The sequence below is a fragment of the Ictidomys tridecemlineatus genome, chromosome 2 (assembly GCF_052094955.1).
Source record: "Ictidomys tridecemlineatus isolate mIctTri1 chromosome 2, mIctTri1.hap1, whole genome shotgun sequence".
NCBI lineage: Eukaryota > Metazoa > Chordata > Mammalia > Rodentia > Sciuridae > Ictidomys > Ictidomys tridecemlineatus.
This window is the reverse complement of record NC_135478.1, coordinates 107,878,983-107,905,908: the sequence shown is the minus strand read 5'-3', so window position 1 is coordinate 107,905,908 and position 26,926 is coordinate 107,878,983. Positions and strand designations below refer to the sequence as shown.

The 26,926-nt window shown below is 39.2% G+C and overlaps 2 protein-coding genes and 1 gene segment (V, D, J or C); all 3 read left to right on the top strand.

The window, feature by feature from the left end:
- The window catches only part of LOC101969513 (immunoglobulin lambda-1 light chain-like), an 828,312-nt gene that overhangs the window by 723,863 nt on the left and 77,523 nt on the right, over positions 1 to 26,926 (top strand). The window lies entirely within an intron of this gene.
- The window catches only part of LOC101960900 (immunoglobulin lambda-1 light chain-like), a 503,755-nt gene that overhangs the window by 404,074 nt on the left and 72,755 nt on the right, over positions 1 to 26,926 (top strand).
- LOC101960609 (ADP-ribosylation factor-like protein 5A) lies at positions 24,866 to 25,617 on the top strand. The gene is made up of 2 exons (XM_078039530.1): positions 24,866 to 25,089; positions 25,473 to 25,617. The coding sequence occupies exons 1-2, from the start codon at positions 24,866 to 24,868 to the stop codon at positions 25,615 to 25,617; spliced, it is 369 nt and encodes a 122-aa protein (XP_077895656.1).

Genomic DNA, 26,926 nt, shown 5'->3' with positions numbered 1-26,926 from the left:
AGAATTGTTTTAATATGTGAACAAAAAAGGAGGTTAACAGATCTGTTTGTTTACTTTCACTTTTCCTTTTCATTATATTTAATAATTCTCTTCAAGATAATGTAAATTGTTCAGAAAATTGTTTTCTTTTAGTGCCTTCTGAAATGTTTCATAATTTTTTCTTTAGTCATTATTGCCAGAATTTCTGTCTTCATCCCAGTGCTGGTGAAGACAAAGATAAAACCAATCTACAGCTTCTGGAATAGCCATCACTGAACTGCTTGCAGAACTTGCCTGGACTATGTATCACTTGTATGCATTGTGAACTCACCTGTATGCATTGTGAACTATCTGTTGGTGCAGCGACTTTTGGTAGTGTTGGGGTATTTTTGCTGATGATGTCATTGGTGGTACAATTTTTCCAAAAGGAGCTGTCAATTGGCTTGGTGTATCTTCCTCCCTTCTGCTTGTCATGATTGTTCAGCTAAAATTTTGGGACCAACAGTGGTGAGGCAAAGAACCTCACTCCTCCGCTGGTACAAAGACCTCTCTACAGGTGTGGCTATATACTGGACCGGTAGTCAGTGACGGGTAAGATCTAATTGCAATGGTACCAACCTAAGACAGGAGGCTGACGCCTTGAGGTCAGCTCATCCGATAACGAGTAAGGACCATACGCTCTATTGGACAACCTAAGGCAGGCACGGTCCCTAAGCCACATGCTTGTTGTTTAAACAGAGAGGGGGAGATGTTGAGAGCCACAGCCAAAGGGGCCCCAGTAAACTTTCAGACTGCCAGCTGATGATTGGCTCACAGCGGCCCCAGCAACATCTAGCTTATTGACTCCTCTGTGGTGATGCTCATTGGGGGACTTCTTTGGCTCCACCCATGTGACCCAGCCAATCGGCCTCAAGAGCAGGAGGATTGTGGGAGGTGGAGAGGCTTGTGTTGGTGTGAGAGGCTTGTGGGAAGCCGGTGGTGTCAGTTGGGCTATGAGGGTTTTTCCTGAGGAGCTGTTTTGTTTGGCCTGTGTGGTTCTAAAAATAAAGTTTGTTTCTTTTGACAAATGGCTCCTGAATTGTGCCAAGACAGACTGCAGTAGCTGGGCAGCTGAGACCACTTATAAAATCTGGCTCAGCAAAAGACCAACCTTGTCCTCCTACACTAGGTCACCCAATTAACTTGTGTCCACTGATTGCAATTTTGTTGCAATGTGACATTATTATATTTCATTCACTTGTGAAATGAGTTAATAAATGACATTCTATTTATTAAGCAATCTCTTGATTTTGTTGATTCTTCACATTATCTAGTGTAATTTCATAGGTGGCATTTATTCCCCTCTTTGAGAGCCTCCTTCCCACAGTAGACTATCAAAGGGCACTGGGAATTCCTTTTTTTTCTTCTCTCATTGCTTCAGTGTTGTACATAATATAGTCCACGTGCCAGAAACAGGACTTGCCTGAGGAAAGCATTGAGTCCTCATGTTTTTTGTGAATTTTGTTAGCATTGAGGTTGCACTGAGCTGAGCTCTTGAGGGGAGTATTCAGGCATCCCTCCAATTAGAAGTAAAATGTCATGAAACCAAAGGAGCCTTATGATCAGAGTATAACCAGAGGCAGATGAGCGTCCATGTCACTCTATAGGCTGACAACAATCACTTTGACTAAGCAAGGAAACACATGTGGCCTCAACAAGGAGTTTTCAATATAATACAAGCAGTTTTCTGCTGCCCAACAGTTCATCCCACTACCTGTGGGGGCACTGCCTCAATTAAACCCTAGGTGGCTCAGGTCCTGTGAGGGTGGCCAGATCTGTGCCTTTGGCTGCTCAGAATCTACCAGCAGAAATACTCCAGATTTAATCAGCTAAAGTGGTCTTTTTGTGATCATTTTATGTGTGTGTATGATGCTTGCTTTATTCATTTTTTTAAAAAAAAGTTCTTATGTACAAAACAAGCAGATTTATGTTTCTAAGAGTTAAAAGGACTCTTTGAAAATTAAATAAAAGGATTAAATGAAACCTTTTTTCTCATAAGCACTTAAGTGAGTGAATGTGCCACAAGGAAGCTATCACATGCACATTAGGATACTCAGGACCACAGCTTCACCCAGCAGAGCTCTGCACTTGAGCACAGAATTGGGTTCCTGTTATACCCAGGGTTGTAGGAAGTGTACAAGACTCATATCCATGTTAGAATACCAAGAGCATCCTATGGCTGAAAGGTAGACTCTGCCTCACAGCTGAACCAGAGTTACAGAATTTGAGCTGACTGGAGGACATCAGTGCCAGCGCATCCTGGCCCCACAGTGGCCATGGGTATCTTGGTACTACAGGAAAGAATGTGAGGAAACCAAGACAGTAACACTTGGCCATGATTCAGGGGACCAGAAGCCATGGGCTATTTCCAGCATCCTTATGCCCCAGGAGGCAGGCTACAGGAGGCATTGACAGCACTGGCTCTGCCACTGGTCATACCCCTAACTGGGCTGCAGCTCCTGGATGGCAGGTATGGAGATATGCAAGGCTATCCCAGCACTAAACTTTGGCCAAATCGTCTAGGGACAAACCACTTAATTGCTTTGCTTTTTCACTTGTGTGCTCAAATCAAGAACAGGAGAGTTAAAACAGAAAGCATTCCTTCTTAAAACTGGAACAAGACAGGGATGCCCTCTTTCACCAATTCAATTCAACATAGTTGATAAAACTCTAGGAAGAGCAATCAGAGAGATAAAAGAAATTAAAGGAATACACAAAGGAAAAAACTCAAACTATCACTATTTGTTGATAATATGCTTCTAAATGTAGAAGATCCAAAAATTTCCCCCAGAAAACTTTTAGAACTAATAAATGAATACAGCAAAGTAGCAGGACATAAAATCTATACCCATAAATCAAATTCATTTATATACAGAAGTGACGAATCCACTGGATAAAATAGTAGGAAAACCACCCATTCACAATAGCCTCAAAAAAATAGTTGGGAATCAACCTATCAAAAGAGGTGAAAGATTAATGAAAATTACAGCATACTAAAGAAAGACATTGAAGAAGATTTAGTATATGGAAAAATCTCTCATGCTCTTGGATAGGTAGAATTTATATGTATAGTATGTATTAATATAGTAAAAATGTTTATACAACCAAAACTGTTACACAGATTTAATGGTATTCCTATAAAAATCTCAATGAAATTATCCAAAGAAATAGAAAAAGCAAACACAGAATTCATTTGGAAAAATAGAGGCCCAGAAAGACAAACCAATCCTCAGCAACAAAAGTGAAGCAGGAAGCATCACAAGATCAGACCTTAAACCATACTACAGAGCAACAGCAACAAAAGCAGCATGATGTGGTACCAAAAGGGACATGTAGAACAATGATACAAAATAGAAGATACAGAGATAAAGCCACATAAATATGGTTGTTTCATATTAGACAAAGATGTGAAAAAATACATTGGAGAAAAGATTGCCTCTTCAACAAATGGTGTTGAACAAACTGGAAATCCATATGTAGCAAAATGAAATTCAACCTCTACCTCTCAGCACAAAAATTCACAAAATCAATGCTGCACAAAAATCAACTTAAAGTGGATAAAAGAGAGTAGATCAGAGACTCTATACACAGTAGAAGAAAAAAATAGGCCCAAATATTTCTAACAATGGCTTGGGACCTAATTTCCTGAATAAGACTATTAAAGTACAAAAAGTAAATTCAAGAATCAATAAATGGGATACATTGACACTAAGTAAATTCTTCTCAGCAAAGGAAACAATCAATAACATGAATGGAGAGCCTATAAAATGGAAAGAAATCTTTAGCACATGCACCTCGGATAGAGCACTGATCTTCAGGATATATAAAGAACTCAAGAAACTTAACACCAAAAAAACAAATGACCCAATCAATAAATGGGCTAAGGAAGTGCACAAACACTTCTCAAAAGAAGAGATCCAATTGATCAACAAACATATGAAAAAATGTTTATCATCTCTAACAGTTAAAGAAATGCAAATTAAATCTACTCTAAGATTTCATCACACTCCAGTAAGAATAGCAATTATGAAGAATACAATCAATAGCAAGTGTTGGTGTGTATGTTGTGAAAAATTTACACTCATACATTGCTAATGGGACTGAAAATTGGTACAACCACTATGGAAAGCATTATGGAGATTCCTCAAAAAACTTGGACTGGAACCACCATTTCACCCAGCTATCCCACTCCTGAGTTTATACCCAAAAGACTTAAAATCAGCATGCTACAGTGACACAGCTACATGAATGTTTATAACAACTCAATTCACAAAAGCTGAAGTATGAAAACAACCTAGAAGCCTTTCAACAGATGAAAGGATAAAGAAAACATTATATATATATATATATATATATATATATATATATACATACACACACACACACACACACAATGGAATATTACTCATCCATAAAGAAGAATGACATCATGACATTTTCAGATAAATTAATGAAACTAGAGAATATTATGCTAAGTGTAATAATCCAATCCCCCCAAAATAAAAGCTGAATGTCTTCTCTGACAAGGCGATGCTGATCCATAGTGAGGTAGGGAGAATAGGGAAGAATGATGGAACTTTCATTTGTGTAGTGGGGAGGGTGGGGAGGGGTGGGTATGTGGTGATGGGAAGAACAGCAGAATGAGACAGACATAATTACCTTATATATGTGTATAATTACACTCTTGGAGTGACTGCCACATATACAGCCAGAGGAATAAGAAGTAGTCTTATTTTATGTACAATGTGTCAAAATGCATACTACTTTTAAAAAACAAAATAACAAAAAAAGATAGTAAAAGAAAAAAGGAAGAAAAATGTATTCGGTGCCCATGGTTTCAGTCTATAAATATCTGACTCCATTCCTTTGATCTTGAGGCAAGAGAGAACATCATGGTGGAAGAGTGTGGTGAAAGTGATGAAGAGGATGGTACCAATTAAAAAGCTTCTGCATAACAGAGGAAACAATTAGGAGTGTTAAAGAGAACCAACAGAATGTGAGGAAATTTTTACTAGCTAGTCTTATGATGGGATTAAGATATATAATATACAAAAAGCCCCAAAAACTTTATAGCAAAAAAAATTAAAAACTCAAATAGTAAATGAGCAAATGAATTAAACAGACTCTTCTCAAAAAAATGAAGTGGCCAACAAATATAGAAAAATTGTACAATATCATTAGCAATTAGGGAAATGCAATTCAAAACTACACTGAATTTTTTATCTCACACCAGTCAGAATGGCAGTGATCAAGAATACAAATCATTATAAATACTAGAGTGGATGTGGAGGGAAAAGATACACTTTTAAACTGTTCATGAAATGATGTATCAGTATACTTCTATGCAAATCATTATGGAGGCTCCTCAAAGAACAGGCATGGAACTACCATATGACCTAGCTATACCATTCCTCAGAATTTATCCTGAAAAATTAAAGTCAGCCTATGACAGTGATGCATGTATACCCATATTTATAACACCAAAATTCACATTGGCAAACTATGGAACCAGCCCTCATATCCATCAGTGGATGAATGGAGAAAGAAAATGTGATAAATGTTCACAATGTATTTTCATTTAGTTTTAAAGAAAAAAATAAAATTTTGTCATTTGCAGGAAAATGGATTGAACTAGAGACCATTAGGATTAGTGAAATAAGTCAGAATCAGAAGGTTAAGGGTATTATGTTTTCTCTCATATTCAGAAGCCAGAGAAAAGGAAGCAAAGCAGAGGTAGGGATGAATCTCATGAAAATCAAAGGGAAATCAGAAGAATGGGAACAAGCCAGCAGGTGGCAAGGGAGAAGGGAAGGTCAGGGGAGTGCTATTGACCACATTATATTGTAATACTAACTACAAACCCCATCTGTATATAAAAACTATAATTCACAAGAATGGGATCCTGTAGAATGTTATGTTCTACATATATACTCTACTTTCATATGTATCCAAAAAGAACAAATTAAAAGTAAGTAAATAAATGTGAAAAAAAAACAATGCCCCATCATAAACCTAGAAATGTGGCGAAAATATAACAAGAACTTATGTGGTGGAGGAAACTCATTCAAGGAATCTGGGAAGCTGGGTGGGAGAGAGAGAGGGAGGGGGAGAGAGAGACTAGAGAAATGATAAATCCTTCCAGAGCATTCCCTCATTGATTTACTTGCCCCAACTAAGTCCCACCTGCCAGTAGTCCATTCAGTCATCAATGGATTAATCCACTGATGACGTTAGAGCCCTCAGGATCTAATTATTGCACAAAACCCCATCTCTGTACCTTGCTGCATGGGGGATATTGCTTTCATCACTTGCACCTTTGGGGGAACATGTCAGATACACACCATAACAACATGGTATATTATTTATTTTAGAAAAAATTTAATGTCAGTTGTAGAGTTTTAAAAGAATAAGACTTTTCTTTCATCACTTGATATTTCATCTCTTCTTCTGGCCTGCATAGGTTCTGTTGAGAGATCCGATATTAATTCAGATATCATCTGAATGTAAGGAGCTCTTTCTCTCTTGATCCTTTCTATACTTTGTTTTTCTACTTGATTCTAATAGTTTTGACATCAAATCTGTAACCCTGGAGATCTTTGATGTGACCTATTTGGATCTCATTGAGCCCCTTGAAAGGAAAGATTAAGATCTTTCCTAATCTTTGGGCTCTTAGTTATTAATTCACAGCACATTTCTTCCCCTTTCTTCGATTCCTGTGAGGCACACATAATGCATCCATTGCTTTGTTTACAATTTCCCATAGGTTTCTTGCATGCTGTTAATTACTCCATTTCCATCCACTCTACCACAAATGCCACAATTTCATTCTTTTTTACACCTGACTAGAACTCATTTGTATTCCACACCACACTTTTGTGATCCATTCTTGATCCATCCGTCTATTGAATGGGTATCTAGGTTGAATCCATAATTTAGCTATTATGAAATGTGCATGTAGAAACACTGAGGTGGCTGTATTGCTATAGAGTGCCAAAAATGTTTCTTGGAAAAGCGAATCTTTTAAACAACTGATGCAGGGAAACTGCATATTATCATGTAGAAAAATGAAATTAGACCCCTGCCTCTCATTGGGTCTAGATTTGACCTTTTGGGAAAATATCAAGGAGTGGGAGAGCTGGGTCATGTATTGGGTCCATCCCTAGGACTTTGGAGGAATCTTCATGCTGCTTTCCTGAGCAGTTGTACTAGTCTGCAGTCCCACCAATAATGTACAAGTGTACCTTTGCCCACAACCCCATCAGCATTTATTGTTGTTTTTATTCTTGATAATTGCATTCTGACTGGAGTTAGATGAAATCTTAGTGCAGTTTTCTTTTGCATTTTCCTGATGGATAGAGACGTTGAACATTTTGTCATTTATTTATTGAATATTTATATTTCTTCTTTTGAGAAATTTCTGTTTAGTTCTTTTACCCATTCATTATTTGGTTTCTTGGAGTTAAGTTTTGGAGGTATTTTATTTTTGGAATATTAATCCCCCATCAGATGAATATCTGGCCAAGGTTTTCTCCATTCCGTCAGCTCCCTCTACATGTTCTTTATTGTTTCCTTTGCTGTAGAATGTTTTTAGTTTGATGGCATCTCACTTATTGACTCTTGGTTTTATTTCTTGTGCTTTTGGGGACCTGTTAGGAAGTTGGTGTCAGCATCTCTATGATGGCACCTTGACCGTCTTTTCATCTAACAGTTGTAAAGTTTCTGGTCCAATTCCTAAGCCTTTCATCTATTTCAATTTGAATTTTGTGCAAGGTAAGAGATAGGAGTCTAATTTCATTTTGCTACATATAGCTAACCACTTCCCAGCATCATTTGTTTAAAATAATGTCTTTTTTTCCAAGATATATGTGTGTATATACATATATAATTTTGTATTTGTGATTTTATTTATTGGCTGTATTGAGAATCAATACACAGACATTTCACTTTGTATACAATTCTTAACATGTGTACCTGAAATCTAAAAAGCCTTATACTGTGATTATTTTTCAGTTATTCCCATGACTTTCCAGCTTTGAATTTGGAGGCAAATTTTTCTTAATAGAATATCAAGTACTACTATCTTTGAATGCTGATGTTACTTAGGTCCCACAAATTCAAACCTTTCTCTCTCTCTCTCTCTCCCTCTCTCTCTCTCTCTCTCTCTCTCTCTCTCTCTCTCTCTCTCTCTCTCTCTCACACACACACACACACACACACATTACTCAAATTTTCAACCTTTCACAGCACATTAAAAATATTAGGAAAACTAGACTTCCATGACCAAGGTTGTTACAGAATACATAGATTCTTACAGCAATGATTCAGTAGTGGTCTTCTTTAGAAAACTATTCTAAAAAACACAGGAATAGAATAGAAATAATTTAAAATATTCAAGAAATTAAATTAAATTCTGTGGTTCCAAATTGGGATTTCTTCCTTTTTAAAATGCTTTTAGAGCTATAAAAAATGTATATTTACAAAATAGTTGCTAAAAATATTCCTCTGAATTGTACAAGAAGGGAGATGGGGCCACTGGTAAGAAGTGGTGTATGATTACATTCACTTCCTATTTTCTTCTTAAGGCCAATGTTTTTATTTTCGCTTTTCTCATTCATTCATTCATTCATTCACTTGTTCATTCATTTTGAGTTGTTTTTTTAAAACTGTCCCTTTTATCTATTCAATAGCTTAAGTGATGATTGATTTTTGGATTGGCTAGCCCACATTCCCACATTGGTTTTGTCAAACACCTGTACAGATGCTTACTTAAATTGTTTTTCATATGTGATTAGAATTTAATCAGTCATCACAGAGTAAAGCAGGTTGTCTTCTATGACATCCCTGAGTTTCAAGCAGAGTCAAAGGCCTTTAGAGCAAATAGTTGGATTTTCAAAGTACTGTCCGACTGAATTCAGACTCAAGACTTGGACCTTACCTATTACTGAATTATCAGGCTGATCCTGCCCAGCTGATATAGATCTCACCAACTACAACAATCACATGAATCAATTCAATTGAATATTTGTCTCTCTATGTGTGTGTCTATGTATGTATATGTATATGATCTAGTATATGATCTATGTATATGATATAGTACATCTATTCAGGCTTGCACTACTATAATGATGTTTTGATTATTGGAGACTGCATATATAGTACAGGTTTCATAGGATACAGTGGAGCTGAACAGTTCTTTTTGTATCATCCTGTCCTAAGGTTAAGTACAACTCATTACTTATGTTTCTGGTGATAATGGTGTAAACAGTGCCACTGTGCAGCCAATCAAGGAAAAATATCACCCAATTATGTGTAGTAGATGGTATATGATAATGATAACAATTAAGTATGACATTTTTGGTTTATTTATTATACTATAATCCTCCCTGCTAATCACAGTGTATTCCTTCTAATTATAATTATTCCTTGTAAAGCTATCTGTTGTGTTATGCTTACAACAGCCTCAGACCTCTCACGTATATCAAGTTTCTTCAGATTTTGAGACTGTTGCATTGCTCCCTGCACCATGAAGGATTCTACCCTCTCTTGATTGCTTCACTTCTCTTCTGCAGGATCCAATCCCATGATGGTTTATTCACAGCTCTAGAAGCAACAGGCTTCAATATATGTTGTAAGTAAATTGTATAAATTTTATAATATTAAAATATACATATGCCATAAACATTCACACAAATTCCATATATATCTTTGGTGTATAGCAGGCTGTTCCATATAGATTTATGTTAAGTGCATTATATCATGTTTAATGAATGATAAAATTGCCTAATGATGCATCTCTTAGGATATGCTTTCTGTAGTATATATTCATATCTCCCTGCATTTCACCCTCAATATTATATTCTGCATCTTTAGATTCCACCAAACATGCATTGTAAGTCTTTTCTAAAAATGCTTCTGAACTAAATATGTTAATGTCTCTGTTTTCTACCTTTATTAATCCCTGCAAATAACATGGAAATACTACACACCAAAAAAATTGTATCTATATCTATAATCTCTATTTACTTATTTTTATCCCATATTTTCTGTCATCTGTCAATCAATCTATATCTACATCTACCTTATTCTATGTCTGCTATGTCTCCCATTAATTCTATTTCCATGGAGAACCCTAATTAATACAGTGAACCATCTGTAATATTTGAAATAAATTAAAATAAAAAGATTTTATTTTAATGGTGCTATACATCTTACAGTGCATATATACAATTGAATATTATCTACCTTCAAGTGATATCATATACTTTATATATAAATAAGAGCTTCATAGCCTATTCTTCATTCCCTCCACTTTTGCGCTATTTGGTTCATAATATCCATTTAAGACAGTCTAACTCTAATATATATTTTCATTAATTTTTCTTCAGTCAATGATTTTCTTATTTTTTTAAAGAGAGAGACAGAAAGACAGAGAATTTTAATATTTATTTTTTTAGTTATTGGCAGACACAACATCTTTGTTTGTATGTGGTACTGAGGGTCAAACCCAGGCCGCACGCATGCCACACAAGCGCGCTATCGCTTGAGCCACATCCCCAGCCCCTCAATGATTTTCTTATAGGTGAAATTCTCCAGAATTATCTCTTCTTATCTATGTCATCACAATATCAGATGTTTTTCCTTTATTTTATGTAAATACATTTTTCTACATTATGCCATTTCTTTCTATGAAGGGTTCTCTAGTATCACTGTAAATTAGAGACTGTAGGTGAACTTTTTTGGGGAAGGATAACAAAAATTGATGAGAGGGACGCTTTGCCTCTGAAACAAAACCCCTTTATTTTTTACTTGCTTGTTGGTTTCTGCTTTCCACAATTGTGGAACATTTTTATAAAATTGTTCTTTACTCTCTCTGGTCATGTTCCATCTTCACCCTGCCTTCCTGGCCCCAGTCCCATACTTTAGGCTGTAAGAAGCTCTCCCCAAAACCACTGATGTCCTGATAATTGTTTGACTTATCCTCCAGTTTTATATTTAGTAGCTTCTGGGGGAAACAACCATTTGCTTTATGGATTCTTCACTGTTTCTAGTTCCATTTAAACATGAGTTTGTTCCCTTTCTAGGACTTCTCTCTTCCCATAATTAACTAGCTAGCAATGGTATCTGGGACATTCTCTTCCTCCTGTTTTTATGCATCAGAGTTGGACATAATCTTCTTCAAATGTCTAGAAATCATACTTGGCTGAGGAACACATTTCAGTCCTCTTGGTCTCTGTGAAGTTCCTCAGTGACATGGTTGGGTTGAACATGGCTGAGCTGTGGCGAACCAGCAGTCAGGTTTTCTCCAGTGAAGAGGATCCTGTCACTGAGCTGAGGTGAGTTTCATAACCATAATGTGACCTGAAGCAGGTGATAGTCTACTTCACTCTGCAGAGTGTCCTAAATGCGAGTGTATACTCAAGGCAAAGACAAGGCCCTGTGAGTCCCCTGTCTCCATCTAAGCACATGAGCTATATCCCTCAGGGCAGATCTTCCTGGAAGTGGGAGGAGAGGCAGGGAGAAGGGTGCAGGCATCTCTGGAAGTGCCCAGGATATAGGGATTAGTCCTGGCACTACTCCTGGACAATAAAGGAACATGCTCTAGGATTGGTGAGGATATCCAGGCAGCTGTCCTGGGAGAAAGACAGAGAAACTCACGTTCCATCCACTCACATGGATCCCTCCTGGAGGGATCTTGGTGTAGTGACTTGCAGGCTCCTCCAGAAAATTTTCCAGGTAAGGCCCCCACTGTTTTCATGTTCCTGACATTTTGAGAAGGATCATAAGAATGTGGAAATTGCAGCCCAGGCAAGGACTATGACCTGGCAACTGGTTTTGACCAACTGGATATGCATTCAATATTTCTCTTTTGCTGCTGCAGCCTCTTTCTGACTGCTCCTGATGGTAGGTCTTCCTCTCCCTGCTGGTGGAGGAGCCTAGGAGCAGTATCTCCCACCTTGAGGTTATTCTAAAGACCATATTACAGAAGAGGGTGTGTTTATTGTGTCCAGCCTCACTCTATGCAAGCTGTATACACTTTGCCCTACCAAACACAGCACAGAGAAATGGCATCCATGGGGTGAACTCAGGAGTGTAGCATGCTGTTTATTTGGCCCTGTCCCAGGGTGGAATTTCCATTCCTGATGTTGTGTTTTCTGAGGAAAAGGGGAGAGGGCTTACTTCCTAGCTTTTCTGAAAAAAAGAGAAAAGTCACAATAAACATGTGGGGTGCTATGTATTAGGCCAAGTTCCTGTGTATTTGCTGGCCCATAGCAATGAGAGCTGCTGCAGAGTCAATAAGAGCCCAGGATGTTTCTGTATTAAAGCTCAGCATTGTCCTTACATGATAAGTATCACCATCACTAATCACAATTTCCATTATTAATGTTTTTATTTCATCACAAACCTCCTAGTTCATGGTAAAGGATTTATAAGCCAGCCTCAGCTGTTCTTTGATAAAACTGTGAATCTCCTCCTTGGTAAGAACCAAAGAGGCTTGAACAAATGATGGGGAAATCACAATGCACATGGATTCCCCTTTCCTTGAATTTTTTCTGAGGCAGGACAAGAGATTCAAAGATTGGGCCGCTCACTATTTCCACAATAAATAAGACATTTTCATTGCTTTTATCATTTATATTTGAAAAAATGTATGTCCTAATGTTTCATATCAGGTAATGTTGACACTCAGTTGCCCAAGAGAAGAGATCTTCAATATCATGGAGAGAAGATGGCATGGTACCATGAATTCAGGTCCTAGTTCCTTTAGGGGAAGAATGGGGAGGTGGAAAGTTGAGTGTCAAGCCAGGCTCAGGGCTTATATTCCACTCAGCTCACCACTGCATCCTGTTATGCCAGGACTGTCACTGAGAGTCCAATTCAGTCTTTGGTTTTTGATGACAGTGGGGATTGTGCTCAGGTTAGAGCTGTCAGCAGTATGGGTCTGCTCTGCTGTGCTGTGTTATGCTGAGCAGGGCTGGCCTGGATCCTGATGGTTCTGTCTGCATTGTTGCCAATTCCCAGCCTCATGAGCTGGTGAGTGACAGGAGTCTCAAGGTCACCTCTACTAGGGGTAGCTGAGTCTAAGGAAACTTCAAGGCCTCATTCTCAGGTGTTCACTTCAGCAGTATGATTCTAGACTGAGCTCAGAGACAAGAAAGAATCAGTGTGCTTGGGCAGGTGATAGTCTATTTCACTCTGCAGAGTGTCCTAAATGTGGATGTGTACTCCAGGCAGAAAGAGAAGCCCAGCAGACACATACCTGGGTATAAGGAAGGGAGGCCTTGAAGCAAGAAGAGAGGGAGGGAAGACCATAGAGTTGAGGAAGCAGTGAGGATGGTGGGAGAAAAATAGGCTCTGCAGAGGGAGTGAGGGACCTGAGGATGTTGCTGCTGAGACACCGGATCAGGAAGGCACAGGTTTTCATCCGTGGCCCAGTCCATGGTACCAAAGTTCTAGGAAGTGCATTTCCATCATTTGAACCCTCTACCCCAAAGCACTGTGGGGCATCCTGACTTGGTCATTTATATCCTGTGGGCATATATTTTGCAATATTGGGGCAGATCACCCAGCACCTCTCATCCTTGTAACATGGTGATATGTGTGTGTGTGTGTGTGTGTGTGTGTGTGTGTGTGTGTGTAGAATATCACCTACCCTGGGAATATCACAATGTCCTCTCTCTCTCATGATTATTGTCATCCTCAGTGAATGTGTCTTGTAATGAGGACTGAGGCCACCTGTGTCAGTTTCACTATTGGACCAGGACAGTAGTGTCCAGGAGGATAAGGCAAAAATGGTAACTAGGTTACTCTTTGCTTCAGGGCATTTCTGGAAACCATCTGTCCACACAAGCTGGCTCCACTGAGTTTGCAGTTTTCACATGGCCTAATTGTTTTTATCAGAAAAAGTGTTAGTAACTAAGACCCATTTAATGACCTTTTATTATTATTCCATAGATGTGACCAAATCCTAGGCAGTTCCTGTTTGTAAATTCTGCAGAAACACATTCAAGTGCAGGCTCCAAAACTTATAGTATCTTAAGCTGACGTTTCTTTTCTCAGACACTAAAATGACAGTATCTAATGATTACTCTATGTAGTTCTCATACATTTTGTGATGCTTGACACATAATTTCTATACTCTTAAGGAACTGTCAGTTTGAATCATTCTAAACATCTTGGCCATCTTAATTGAATCAGCTGAGCCTGGAGAGGTCCAGGAACAAAACATACACTTTCTGAAATCTATAAAAGGCATGAAAACTTTCATTCATTCTGGCCAGTTCTTTCCCAACAGTGTGACCACAGTGGGAAGCAAAATGGGAGCCATGCTGGGAGCAGGGTTCTCTGTCAATTACCCTTCTGCCTTTGCCACTGTGACCTTCACTCCTTACAGTAATAGCCTTGTCCAAATCATGTACCAACTTGATAGTTAGAATTGTATAATTCCCTGAGTTGGAGCCATAAAATCAGTCAGAGTTCCCTAAGGACCTGTTGCTGTCTCTGTAGATGATGATCTCAGGACCTGGCCTGGCTTCTGCTGTACCAGTTCATATAAGAGCTTCCAGTGTTTTTACTCCCAGAGTTTACGAGCCACTAATAATAAGGATAGCCCAGTCACCTTGTAGGAGGCCACAAACACTTCAAAGAGAGAAATGAAATTGTGGGTATGACAATTAAAAAATCCAGTTGCAAAAATCCCCTCCCCAAGTCCTGAATGTGATCCACTGACTCTCTGTGCCATTAAGGTGCTGCTCACATCAATCTCAGCACTAGTGTTTCATGAGCCTGGTGAGTGGAAGTAGCCTTTGAATAAAGTAAAAATCTTGCCCTTTTCTTCTGGTTTCTGTAGCCCCTCAGGTTTACCCCAGCCAAGAAGCACAGTGTATGGATTTCAATCTCACAATCCCCATTCTGGAACAGTCTCCTGAGCATCCTGCCCATCACAGATATGGACCTGCTGAGCTGAGGCAGGCCTGACTGGTCTCAGATCCATTGCCATATCTTAAGTATTTGTGCCTCCTCCAAAACTATGAAGCAATTTAATTCTCAATGTAACAGTATGAAGAGGCTCACCTTTATGGAACCAATAATGCTTTGAGGGACTCTCTCACATGGTTGTGATGTATGCCAAATCAAAGGGCCTGGAATACTAATTTGGCCCTGGTTTGGTCCCAACTCTTCCTGAGTGTGATGATGCAGAAACAGAAGCCCTTGCCAGGAACTGAATAAGCTATTACCTTTGTTATGGACTTCCCAGCCTTCCAAACTTCTTTTTAGAAATGTATTTTAATTGTTTATCAATAACCAGTGAAGTTATTTTTGTTTCAGCAGCAGGAATGGATTCCAGAAGCCTCTACTTAATGTAAAGTCAGGAACATGTACAGACTTTGAGGTCAGGCTGACTCCTGGGAAGGTGCTGAAGGACTTTCATACTTTCCATGAACATGCTTGAGATGAGGTCAAATTCAGCAGCATTTTCTACAGAGTGAACAAGATGGGTGGTGGGGGGATCATGGGTTGTTTCCTGCAGAAAGCTACAGGTTGCATCCATATAACTGAAAAGACTGGAACCCTTTTCCCTCTAAAAAAAAAATCATCATGAATGGCTAGGGCAGTGTCTCAATGCAACATTGATCTCTCCCCTTGTTTCCAGATGTGAAACAATACTATATCCCAGACCCCACTGCATCAAGGAAAGAACTCAAAGAGAGATCCTGCAATAACATGGCAATAGTACAATTTAGGGTCATCCCCTAATCCTGCTGCCTGCAATTGTAAATAATGATTTATTGGATCTCAGCCATGTCCACACATCTAATTTATCCCTTTAGCTTCATTAATCTCATGAACACATACATGATTGGTCCCTTCACCTTCATCTCCCTTCCCTGTCATCAAATATTCTATGTGGGATTGGGCCATACGTATACCCAAGAAAATATCCAAGTAATCTACCATGTCATGAAAATTTGACCATATAATTTTTATTTACCTGGAGTGGCCAGTTAAATAGGGAGATTTGATGAGACACATGCACTCAGGCAAAAGCACATAAGTCATAATATTCCAGGCCCATATTATCAGAAATGATTAGGGTGTCATTGTTTCAGCATTCTGACACATATGCCGCAAAAGGATACTTTATTCTAAAGTATATTCAAATGTAAAAGAAAAAAGAAAACCATGGTCAAGCAGGTTCTGGAAATAGCATATCCACCCTGGAGAGGTGGAATTATCCAAGTATCAGGAACAAGGGAACTCATGCAGGAGTTTCAGTAGTAGGTGGCTGTGACATTGATGCAGGCAGAGGTTTTGGCTCTGGGATCCAAAAGTCTCTGCCATAGATAGAGAAGTAAGATGGGGAAGGAATCTTGTGTTCATGTCAAGCCTCATATGAGAATCCCCAAATTTGGGGATCTACAATGAGAAAATACTATTTTTAATGAGATGAAACTTTTGGATGGGGTACTGGGAATTTAATTCAGGTGCACATGACCAAAGAACTACTTAGCAAAACAATAAAAAATAAGACTAGACAAAAGTAAATGTGATCCTGTCTGTGGAGTCAGGCACCTGTGTATTTACAGCCACAAATGGCACCCAACTACTTAACAACAACAAGAGCATCCATGGGGTCAGTGGAAGCACAGGAGGTGTCTGGCAGGAAAGCTTAGTAGTGTTCCTTCTGTCCTGGTCATCATCATCACCATCATTACTATCACTTAAATAGCTACAATTTTTATTTCTTACCACACTTCATAATCATGGTCATAAATTCCCACATTAGCTGCAAATACCCTTTTGATAAAATCTGGATCTTCTACTTGGTCAGATCCAGAAACACCTTTTCACCATTGACAACACATCCCTGGCTGAGCCCATTTCCTTTGATTCCTACAGAAGAAGGACAGGAAATTCCAAGATCTGAGGCCCTCTTCCGGATATCACAGAAAATCTATATTTAATTAGTAAGACTCTATCCTGGCTTTATGTCATGTATGTCTGAAAAACAAGTTTTGTGAGATCATCATATGTTAGCACTTCACATTTGGTAACACTGATGCCCACAGAGCTTCATTTGACCCAGGTGTCCTGAATTCTGGTTCTGGGCTCTTGGGGGCACAGCATGAGTAGGATGGGAAGGGTAATGTTTGAGCCAAGCCAGGACACGGTTCTGGTGTTCCACACAGCTTATTGCTGCCCCTAACCATGGTCTGGAGGTCTCCAGGTGGCCTGCTCATGCTGTGAGTGATAGTTTCCAAGGACTGTGCCCAGGTTAGAGCTGGAGAATCTCTGGGAAGTGAGGAGGCTGCTCTATTCTTCAGGCTTGGCCTGGCTCCTGCTGTTTCTCTCTGCAGTGTTGCCTGCACCTCTCTCTGCTAAATAGGTGGGTGAAAGCTCTACCTGTGGCATCAGAGACTTAAAAGATCCCACAGGCTGAAGGATGATGATTCTACAGAGCTTATTCTTTATGTTTTGCACCCTGAAACATGCCCAGAGCAGAACTCAGGGTCAGGGCGAGACTTGGGGTTTTGAAGATTGTGCTAAACCTGGTTATAAGGCCTCTGTTGATTTCCTATGCAGACAGGGGCAAAAGAGACATTCAGATCATTATAGAAATGCCCCAGAGCTGTCCTCTGTCATGCTCCAATAAAGGATGAGGTTCTGAGGCCAATGACCTGAACTGAGATAGGTGCTATTATACATGGTTTCAGGGTAGCCATCCAGCAGCTAATTCTAGGGCCACACTGATCCTGAAGAGTGCATAATATGTTGTGGTCATGGCAATCATTGGGATGAACCACTCATTGCATAAAGAATAATAAACAAGTTATCCACACATTTTAGATTTTTCTCTTTTAATACTGCCTGTGTTTCATATTGGTTAGTCATTGTGGAACATAAAGCTCTTTACAAGCATTTCAGTGATTGAATGAATGATATTCATTTCTCAATGTTTAGATTGTGATCTAAGTTTTCATTTGTACAGTAAATTGTTTATTTCCAATGAAAGATGAGGATGGAGCCAGACATCATCAATTTGGTGACAAAGAATCTTTAGCTATGTAGTATATTTGAGCAGGTAAAGTCAGGTACTTAAAGCAATTGGCATCCACCAAGCACTTAGAGGTTTTCCTCTGAGGCTGGGTGGTTCTGTGTCCCACTTGGAAGTCCTGATATGTTGGTCTAGGGCATAGGATATGGCCACCAGGGGGCTCATGCCAGTCCCTTGTTATCTACCTGACTGTGGAGGAGGCTGACAACCTCTGGGGCTGTTTGCTATGGTGCCCCCATGGCTGGCCTGAAGGAGGGTTAGAGAATCTTCTGGCCATATCTCTGGGCCTAGTCTCCTGTGCAGGGTCTGGCAAGGAGCAGAGGGAGAGTCCTAAGTGTGCAGAGGGGAGGGCTTGGGACAGGAAGCCATGGAGTGGAGATCAAGGAGGTGTGGAAAGGAATGAGTGTGGTGGGAGAAAAGAGGCCCTGCAGAGGGTGAGAGAAGCCTGAACGTGCTTCAGACAAGGAGCTCCTGCAGGGAGAATCACACTCCAGCTCAGGCAGCCATTGATCTGGTTGGGGGAGCTATTCTTCCAGTCTGTACCCAACACCAGCAGTTCCTTGGGGGCTCCCTCACAATGTCATTTCCATCTGAAGTTGGATAAAACCTGCAGAACTGGGATGGCTGACTCAGCCCCTCTCAGCCTTACTCATGGTTATGTGTCGGTTTCCCTGTGAAAGCTTCACATCCTCCTCCCTGTCTCATGATCTCTGTAATCCCACAGTGTGTGTATGTTGTTGTTGAGGACAGAGGCCACCTGTGTTAGCTTCAATATCCAACCCAGAACACTTGGGTTCAGGTGGATGCAGGAGTAAATACTACTTAAGTAAATCTTTACTTCAGGACATTCTAGAAAAACAGTTGTCCAGAGAAACAGTTGGCTGCACTGAGCTCACAATTTTTACCCAGGCAAGTTGTCTTGTTATTAAAAAATGGTCATCATATCTTCCCCCACCCATATCCTCTCCAACATTTATTGTTGTTTATATTCTCCATATTTGCCATTATGACTGGTGTGAGATGAAATCTTAGAATAGTTTTGATTTGCATTTCTTTAATTGCTAGAGATGTTCAATCTTTTACATATATTTTTGATCAGTGAGGTGTCCAGTTCTTTAGCCATTTATTGAATGGGTTATGTGATTTTGTTTGTTTAGTTTTGTTTTTGTGTTAAGTTTTTTAGTTAATTAGGTGCAACCATTATGGAAAGCAGTATGGAGTTTCCTCAGAAAATTTGTAATGGAGCTATCATTTCATCCAGCTTTCTCACTCCTTGGTTTATACCCAAAGGACTTAAAATCAGCATACTTCAGTGCTGCAGCTACATCAATGTTTATAGTAGTCAATTCACAACAGCTAAACTATGGAATCAACCTAGGTGCCTTTCAACAGATGAATGGATAAAGAAAATGTAACATATATACACAATGCAATATTACTCAGTGTTAAATAAGAATGAAATTATGGTATTTGCCTGTAAATGGGTGGAGCTGAAGAATATCATGCTAAGCAAAATAGGCCAATCTTTTTTGATAAGATTAATTATTTCTGTCCAAGAGCAAGGTAGATCTTTCTATCTTCTAAGGTCTTCTTTGATTTTTTTGCGAGGGGTGGGGGGTACTGTAGTTTCCATTGTATAGATCTTTCACTTCTTTCTTTGATTCCCAAGGTTTTTTTTAGAATTGTAAATGGGGCAGTATTCCTCATTTTCTTCTCAGAGAAATGAGAAATATACAGAATATACAGACATGCCTTTGATTTATGGGTGTTGATTTTATATCCTGCTACTTTGCTGAATCCATTTACTAGTCTAGAAGTTTTCTGGTGGAGCTTTCTGGGTCTTCTAGGTATAGAGTCACATCATCAGCAAATAGTGCTTAATTAAATTCTTCTTTTCATATACATCACCCTTTAATTTCTTTCATCTGATCTAATTGCTCTGGCCAGTATTTCAAGAACTATGTTGAATAGACGAACAAAGGCCAAATGTTTTCTCTGATAAGAAGATGCTGATCTATTAAGATTGGAGGGTAGAGGAAAGAATGAAGTAACTTTGGATTGGGCAGAGTAGAGTGGAGGGGATGTGGGGATGGGAAGGATGGTGGAATGAGACAGACATTATTACCTTGTAAACATGAATGATTATGTTACTGGTGTGTCTGTGCACAGGTACATCCAGAGGAATGAGAAGTTGTGCTCCATTTGTGTACAAAGTGTCAAAATATATTCTCCTGTAATGTAAAACTAATTGGAACCAACTTTTAAAAATACCTTTAATAGCATTGAAAGACTAGCCATTGATTAGCTCTGAATCCCAAGATCATTCACACATTCTGGTTTCTTGATCTCTTTCATGGACTTGTCTTTGCATTATTTGGTGTCATTTTTCCTTCCTCCTAGGGGAGTACACCATGAAATGAGTACATTCCTGTTCCAGAATTTATCTCCACAAGGACAAACATGTACTTACTTTTGTGCTACACAAAGTTAAGTTTTGATCACATTTAGGAGAAATGCGGGCATTTCTTCTTGGGTGTAGGAATATGGTGGTCCTTGCTCTCACCTAACTCCCATGGGCACACTTCTTAATTGTATGAGCTATTGGACAATCTTTTCTCAGACACTGAGAACTGCTTTGGTCAGGTCAGCATGTGTCATGCTGTCCATGCCATCCTACAAGGCTCACAATCTTTTGTCTTCTCTGCCAAGGCCAACCTGTCAAAGGAGGTCCTTTTCCTGAAATACTCTGTGCAAATGGAGGGAAGACAGTGAGGGTGTATAATGTAGAAACCAAGTTCTCTAGAGACACTGTCCATCCAGAAAACTGTGTACTATTTGCTACAGGATTATGGATGGAAATGATATGACTTTCAATTTAAAATCCAAAAAAAAAAAAAATCTTTTTTTCCCTTTTTCTTTTGGTACTACAGTTTGAACCCAGGGCTGCTTCACCCCTGAGCAACACATGCATCCCTTATTTTATATTTCATTTAGAAATAGGGTCTTTATAAGTTGCTTAGGGCCTCCCTGAGTTACTGAGGCTGGCTTTAAACTTGCAATCCTCCTACCTCAGCCTCCTGGATCACTGGGGTTATAGGCATGCACCACCTCACCTGGCTTTAACAAGTCCTTTGGGATAGCCCAATTTCCAGTGTGTATCTTCACTCTTCTTCTGTAGCTTGGGTGTAGTGGGAAACCAGCTGAGTAAGTCATGAGCCAAGGTCATGCCTGTGCCTCAGTGGATGGTAAACAGAATAATGCTGGGCAGGTGTTTCCTGACCCACATGTCCTTTTGTATCACCATGAGTCACTGCCAGCTGTTCCCACTGCCATGTGCTATGGCACAGAAGTAGTCTCATCTGTGGTCTGGGTCCTGCTGGTGGTCAGGGTGGCTGGGTTTCCCATGTTGGAACCTGAAATCAGACCAAGGTTAGTGTATGCCATTTGCTATCATCATAATTGACAAGGAAAGGAGCCTGCCTGGATTCTGCTGGTACTAATATCCATACTTATGCCCAAATTTGCCTTTAGAGCAGTGTTACTAGCTGTCTTACTGATGGCCAGACACTGAGGATGGCTGAGTCAGATCAGAGGAAGCCAAGGCAACTCCACAGAGAGAAAAGGAGAGGTGGGATTAACATTGAGGAAGTCTTCCAATGAATTTCCTGCCTGCCTAGTCCAGACTCACTTCAAGAATGCTCTGGGCTTTCAGGGAGCCCCCTCCTATTAGGGTCAGTCCAGTGTCCCATGGGCTGACTGGAGGGTGGTGTCATTGAGCATGTGAGCAACAGCTCCTCACTCCTGGCAGCTACAATCCCTCAGACTCACAGCAAGTGTTGAGCTGAAATCCTGAGCATCTCGCCCCCTCCTCCACAGGCAGGGTCAGGCTGGGCTGAGATCCAGCTCCAGGTAGGTCCCATTGCCCTGGGCTCCATGGGTGGGTTCCTTGAGGAAGAACTTGTGCAGTAAGAGAGAAGACCAAGAAGGAGAGGGGTGCAGACTATGGTGGGGGTTCCCCTGAGTCTGCATCCTGAGACCTAGTCTGGGCTGGCTTCTCCAAGTCCTCTCTTATTCCAATCTAAGAGATTGCTGCCCATTATGCAAATTATCCTTAGCTGGAGGAGATTTTGGTGTGCAAAGCAGCGCTTACCCACAGGTGATAGAGAGAGGAGGAACAGCTCTTCAGACTCACCCTCAGCCCCTAGGATGCTTTTCATGGTGTGGTCCCCAGGCTTCTGTTGACAAATGCTACCCAGACTGTGATTTCTTAGATGGACTCTGTAGTCAAGAGGGCCTTGAGGTCATTAGAGTCACCAGGAGGTTGAAGCTCATGCAGGTGGGAGGACACCTGCATCATCCAGGGGCTCTTTGTTCCAGTGCAACAGGGTCTTATAAGAAATATTCATAATAGTAATTTGTATAACAGTATTCTGAAACAGAGGTCATATAAATGTGTATTACCATCTGAAGAAAGGTAGATACCTTTTTATAAAGAATACTTCTGAGTAGTTATTCTAGGGTCTGATCTTCAGAGAACAGTGGGTAAGATCAGCATCTTTTTGTCTAGGAGAAAGGCAACCAGCATGTTTTTTTTTCTTTGATATTTTTCTATCTTTTTTCCCTTTTCCCCCTGCAATTTATCTCTTCTTCCCTCTTCTTCACTATGTAATATAATAGTAATTTTGCAATCTTTAATTAATGTATCTTATTATCTTTGCAATCTTTTAATTAATTTATCAACAATTTCCAGATTATTACTATAATTTTATACCTGGGGTTAGAGAAACTGTGAAGAATGGTTTCAACTAGTTTTTGTTTCTCCTAAGGTTGATTAATATATGGTTTGTTCTGAAGTGATTGTATAAACAAGGTTCAGTGTTTATACCACTCTCTCAAGTGGTGCTGATGCTGAGAAGAGAAGAGGACACACATTGAGTGTAGTAACTATAAACAACTGGATATTCACCCAAAATGGTTCTCTTAAGAGCAAGCAGCTCAATAAATAGTCCCTTTTATAAAAGTAAAAGCAATAATCATCCCAGCAGATGGATAGACTTATAAGTGAAAAAGTAAAGGAACAAGCAATCTCCAAATAGCCCACAACACTGATCAACAACTGATCCCATTGACATCACATTTGAGGATATGATGGAGAAAGAATTTAGAAAGTTCGTAGTTAAAAATGTTCATTGAACTAAAAGATTTAAGAAATGAACTAGAGATAAAATACAGGAAGTAAACGATCATTTCAATAAAAAGAGAGATTCTTAAAAAGAACCAAATGGAAATCCTGAAAATGAAAGACTCAGTAAATCATTTTTGAAGGCAGAATGTCAGGCTTTGAAGACAAAGTATATACTATTGAACATAGAGTCAAAAATAAAGAAAAGATGTTAAGTAACTCTGACCAGAATATTGAAGAAATCTGGGATAACATTAAGAGACTAAATCTAAGAATCATTGGTGTTTCCAAAATACAAACTAAAGGAGTGCACAATCTTTCCAATGAAATGCTCAGAAAATTTCCCAAACCTTAGGAACAAGGAAAAATCCAGATTGCAGTCACCTACGAGGAGCTAGGGGAGGACCAGGGCCCATGAAACTCATGGCAGACAAAGTGGTGACAATGTCCAGGAGCAGGTGGCACCAGTGATGGGCCCTTGCTCAGAGGAGAATGCCCTGGGTGTTAGCCTGCCCTTGGTTCCCTGGAAGAGGACCAGTGACCAGTGTGAGAATGGCAACAGCAGCAGAAGTAGATGCTCAGATGCTTCTTTCTATTTTTTAGTCTGAGCCAGGGGAGGCCAAGCCATATGGCCCAGGTAGCTGGAGGGGGTCCACTGCACAAGAATAGGAATTCTTTTCACCAGGATATGGAGGCTGTTCACTAATCAGGGTAACAAAATTATCACTGTAGGATTGGACAATGTGGGGGAAAACTACCATCTTTAATAGTTTTCTTTCTTTCTTTTTTGAGTTCAAAATTATAGGTTCTACTTAAAAATTTTCAAGAAGAAAATCATAGTACATTTAAAAAGATACTTAACTCTCACAATATTAATGTAAACCATAGATTCTTGAAATATTTGAGGACATCATAGAAAATATGCTGTTGCTGAAAAAAGGATGTTAGTTTTTCAATATTTTTATAATTTCTTTAGGTTTGCTCCATGTCAAGGGAAAGTATTTTTTATGTGTGATTAAAGATGTGGAGGGCAAATATCTAATCAATTTCCTTCAGATAAATATTTTTAGATTATATAATAAATATGGAAGATTAGTGACAGTTTTCAATCCTCATTCTCTATTGTCTGAGCTTCCATTTCATTTCTTCTCTTTTTGGCTGTGGTGTCAAAATATGGTTAAAGGAAAAGGTTAGCTTTATAATGGTCACACTACGTAAGAATTATAATAGTCACTTGGTCACATTGAAAAAGAAGAAGACCACAGAAGCCATACGTGTGATTTAACAATATTTGACACATTTTAACTCAAAAAGAGTAGAAAATGAAACAAGAATTGGTAGAACTCAAGTGTTTGCAATTTTTTAAAAATTTAACATTCAAAATTTGCTCAAATACCATCTTTTCAGTGTGGTATTCAATGACTTCTTGATTTTTAATTGCTAATTTAATCTATTTCCTGGGGAAGTATCTGGTAGACAAACTGAAAAAAAATGAAAAAAAATAAAGCAGACTTTTAAAAATAATGAAAATAGTGGAAAGGAAGTATTTACATTTACATGAAGGGGGAAAGCATACTTCAATAGTGATATCCCACCTTTAATAGTTTTCTATGAATAAAATTGTACATACATCCTTTACAATAGGAAGTAAAGAAAAAGAAATAGTGATTAATGATGTACATTTCCTAATGTGGGATATTGGTGGCCAAGAATCTCTTTATTCTTCCTGGAATACTTATACTAACAAGAACTTTGTAATAGTAGTTTTGGACAGTACAGAGATTTCTGTAACTAAAGAAGAACACTACAAACTATTAGTGCATGAGGACCTAAGAAAAACTGTATTACTCCCATGCTCCAATGCTTCCCCTCCCTACCCCACCATGAGTCAGTCTCCTTATATCAGAGAAAATATTTGGCATTTGTGTGTGTGTGTGTGTGTGAGGGGGATTGGCTAACTTCGCTTAGCATGGGAAGAACTGATAAATTCTAGATAGGCCAGAGGGGTGGGAGGGAAAGGGATGGGGCAGGGGATTAGTAAGGATAGTGGAATGTGATAGAAATCATCATCCAAAGTACATGTATGAAGACACGAATTGATGTCAACATACTTTGTATACAACCAGAGATATGAAAAATTGTGCTGTATACATGTAATAAGAAATGTAATGCATTTTGCTGTCACTTATTTATTTATTTTAAAAAATCAATTAGAAAAAAAACTGGATTACTGATTTTTGCTAATAGACAGGAATGTATGACTTTAACAGAAATATGCCAGTTTTTGAAGCTGACTTCTTTTAAAGATCATCAGTGGCCTATCCAGCCATGCTATGCTCTTGCTGGTGAGGGATTATGCTAAGGACTTGAATGGAAGATGTCATAATTTAGGATCAGATGACTGTGGTGAGCCGTTCCTGCGGACTGTGGTCGCCATTACATGATGGCGCTGGCTCCGTTGTGGTCTGTGAAGGACAACTCCATATCAAAGAGAGTTGGCGTGTTCCCAGCTCCTTATCAGAGAAAGTTGGCGTGTCATTTTCTAGCACCCTGTGAGAAGGGTATACGTGGCAGCTTTGCATTGGGGTTCGCGGTGCTTTATTAAGGCTGGGAGGGGCATCCGAGGATTATTAGAAGAATTATTAGAAGAATATCAAGGGCCTGAATAAACTGCTGAAAGAAGATTCCTGAGTCGCGTCTTCCTTGCGGGCAAGGGGGGTCGCGACAGATGACATTTATTGAACTCTTCTCATAGACTTTGTATAAACAAAGTACTGGACTTTACCTGAAAGCTGCAAAAATTCATGGTTTAGATATATTTGTAATAAAATGGTTTTTTTTTTATATAAGAAAAATCAAGACCACATAATTGAAAACAAGATGAAGTCTTACCCTATAATGTGTTTTCTCATTGGTTCCTTCCAAATTACTTTATAAAGCTGTAATCAACATTTTTCCCAAGACAATGTGTAGCCTGTGGTAAGTACAAAGGGAGAGGAAGAGATTTTGAAATTTAAGAGCTTTGTATCAGTATAACCTCCTTTGACTGAATGTTGTTCTCTCTTGTTCCACTAATCAAAATACAAATCAGCACAGATACTGTTTCCAATATTCAAAACATCATGTTATTTATGAAACAATGTATTTTGCTTAATTGTATATGTATGGTGTAAATACCTTAAGTTTAAGTTAATGGCTTTATGTTCTAAAGAACAGTAAACAAGACAAAAATTAGTAATTACCCTAATGCAATAAGTACTGGCATTGGTGGGTTGCTTTTGTTTTTATTTTGGTATCAGGGATTAAACTCAGGGGCCCTTGACCAGTGAGCCACATCCCAGCCCTATTTTTTATTTTGTTTAGAAGCAGGGTCACACTGAGTTGTTTAGTGCCTCACTGTTGCTGAGGCTGGCTTTGAACTCAAGATTCTCCTGTCTCAGGCTCCCTAGCCTCTGGAATTACAGGTTTGTGCCCTGGTGCTCAGCTCTGGCATTGGTGTTAAATGCCATTTTATAATTTTCTTTATGCTATCTGTATTCTACTAATCACCCCCACCTCAGATTAAATCATTGAGCTGCTCTCAAAAAAACAAAAACAAAAACAAAAAACACCAGGAAAAAGCTTGACATTATATGCCCATTTTGTTGATGAAAAACACACATGGAAAGATG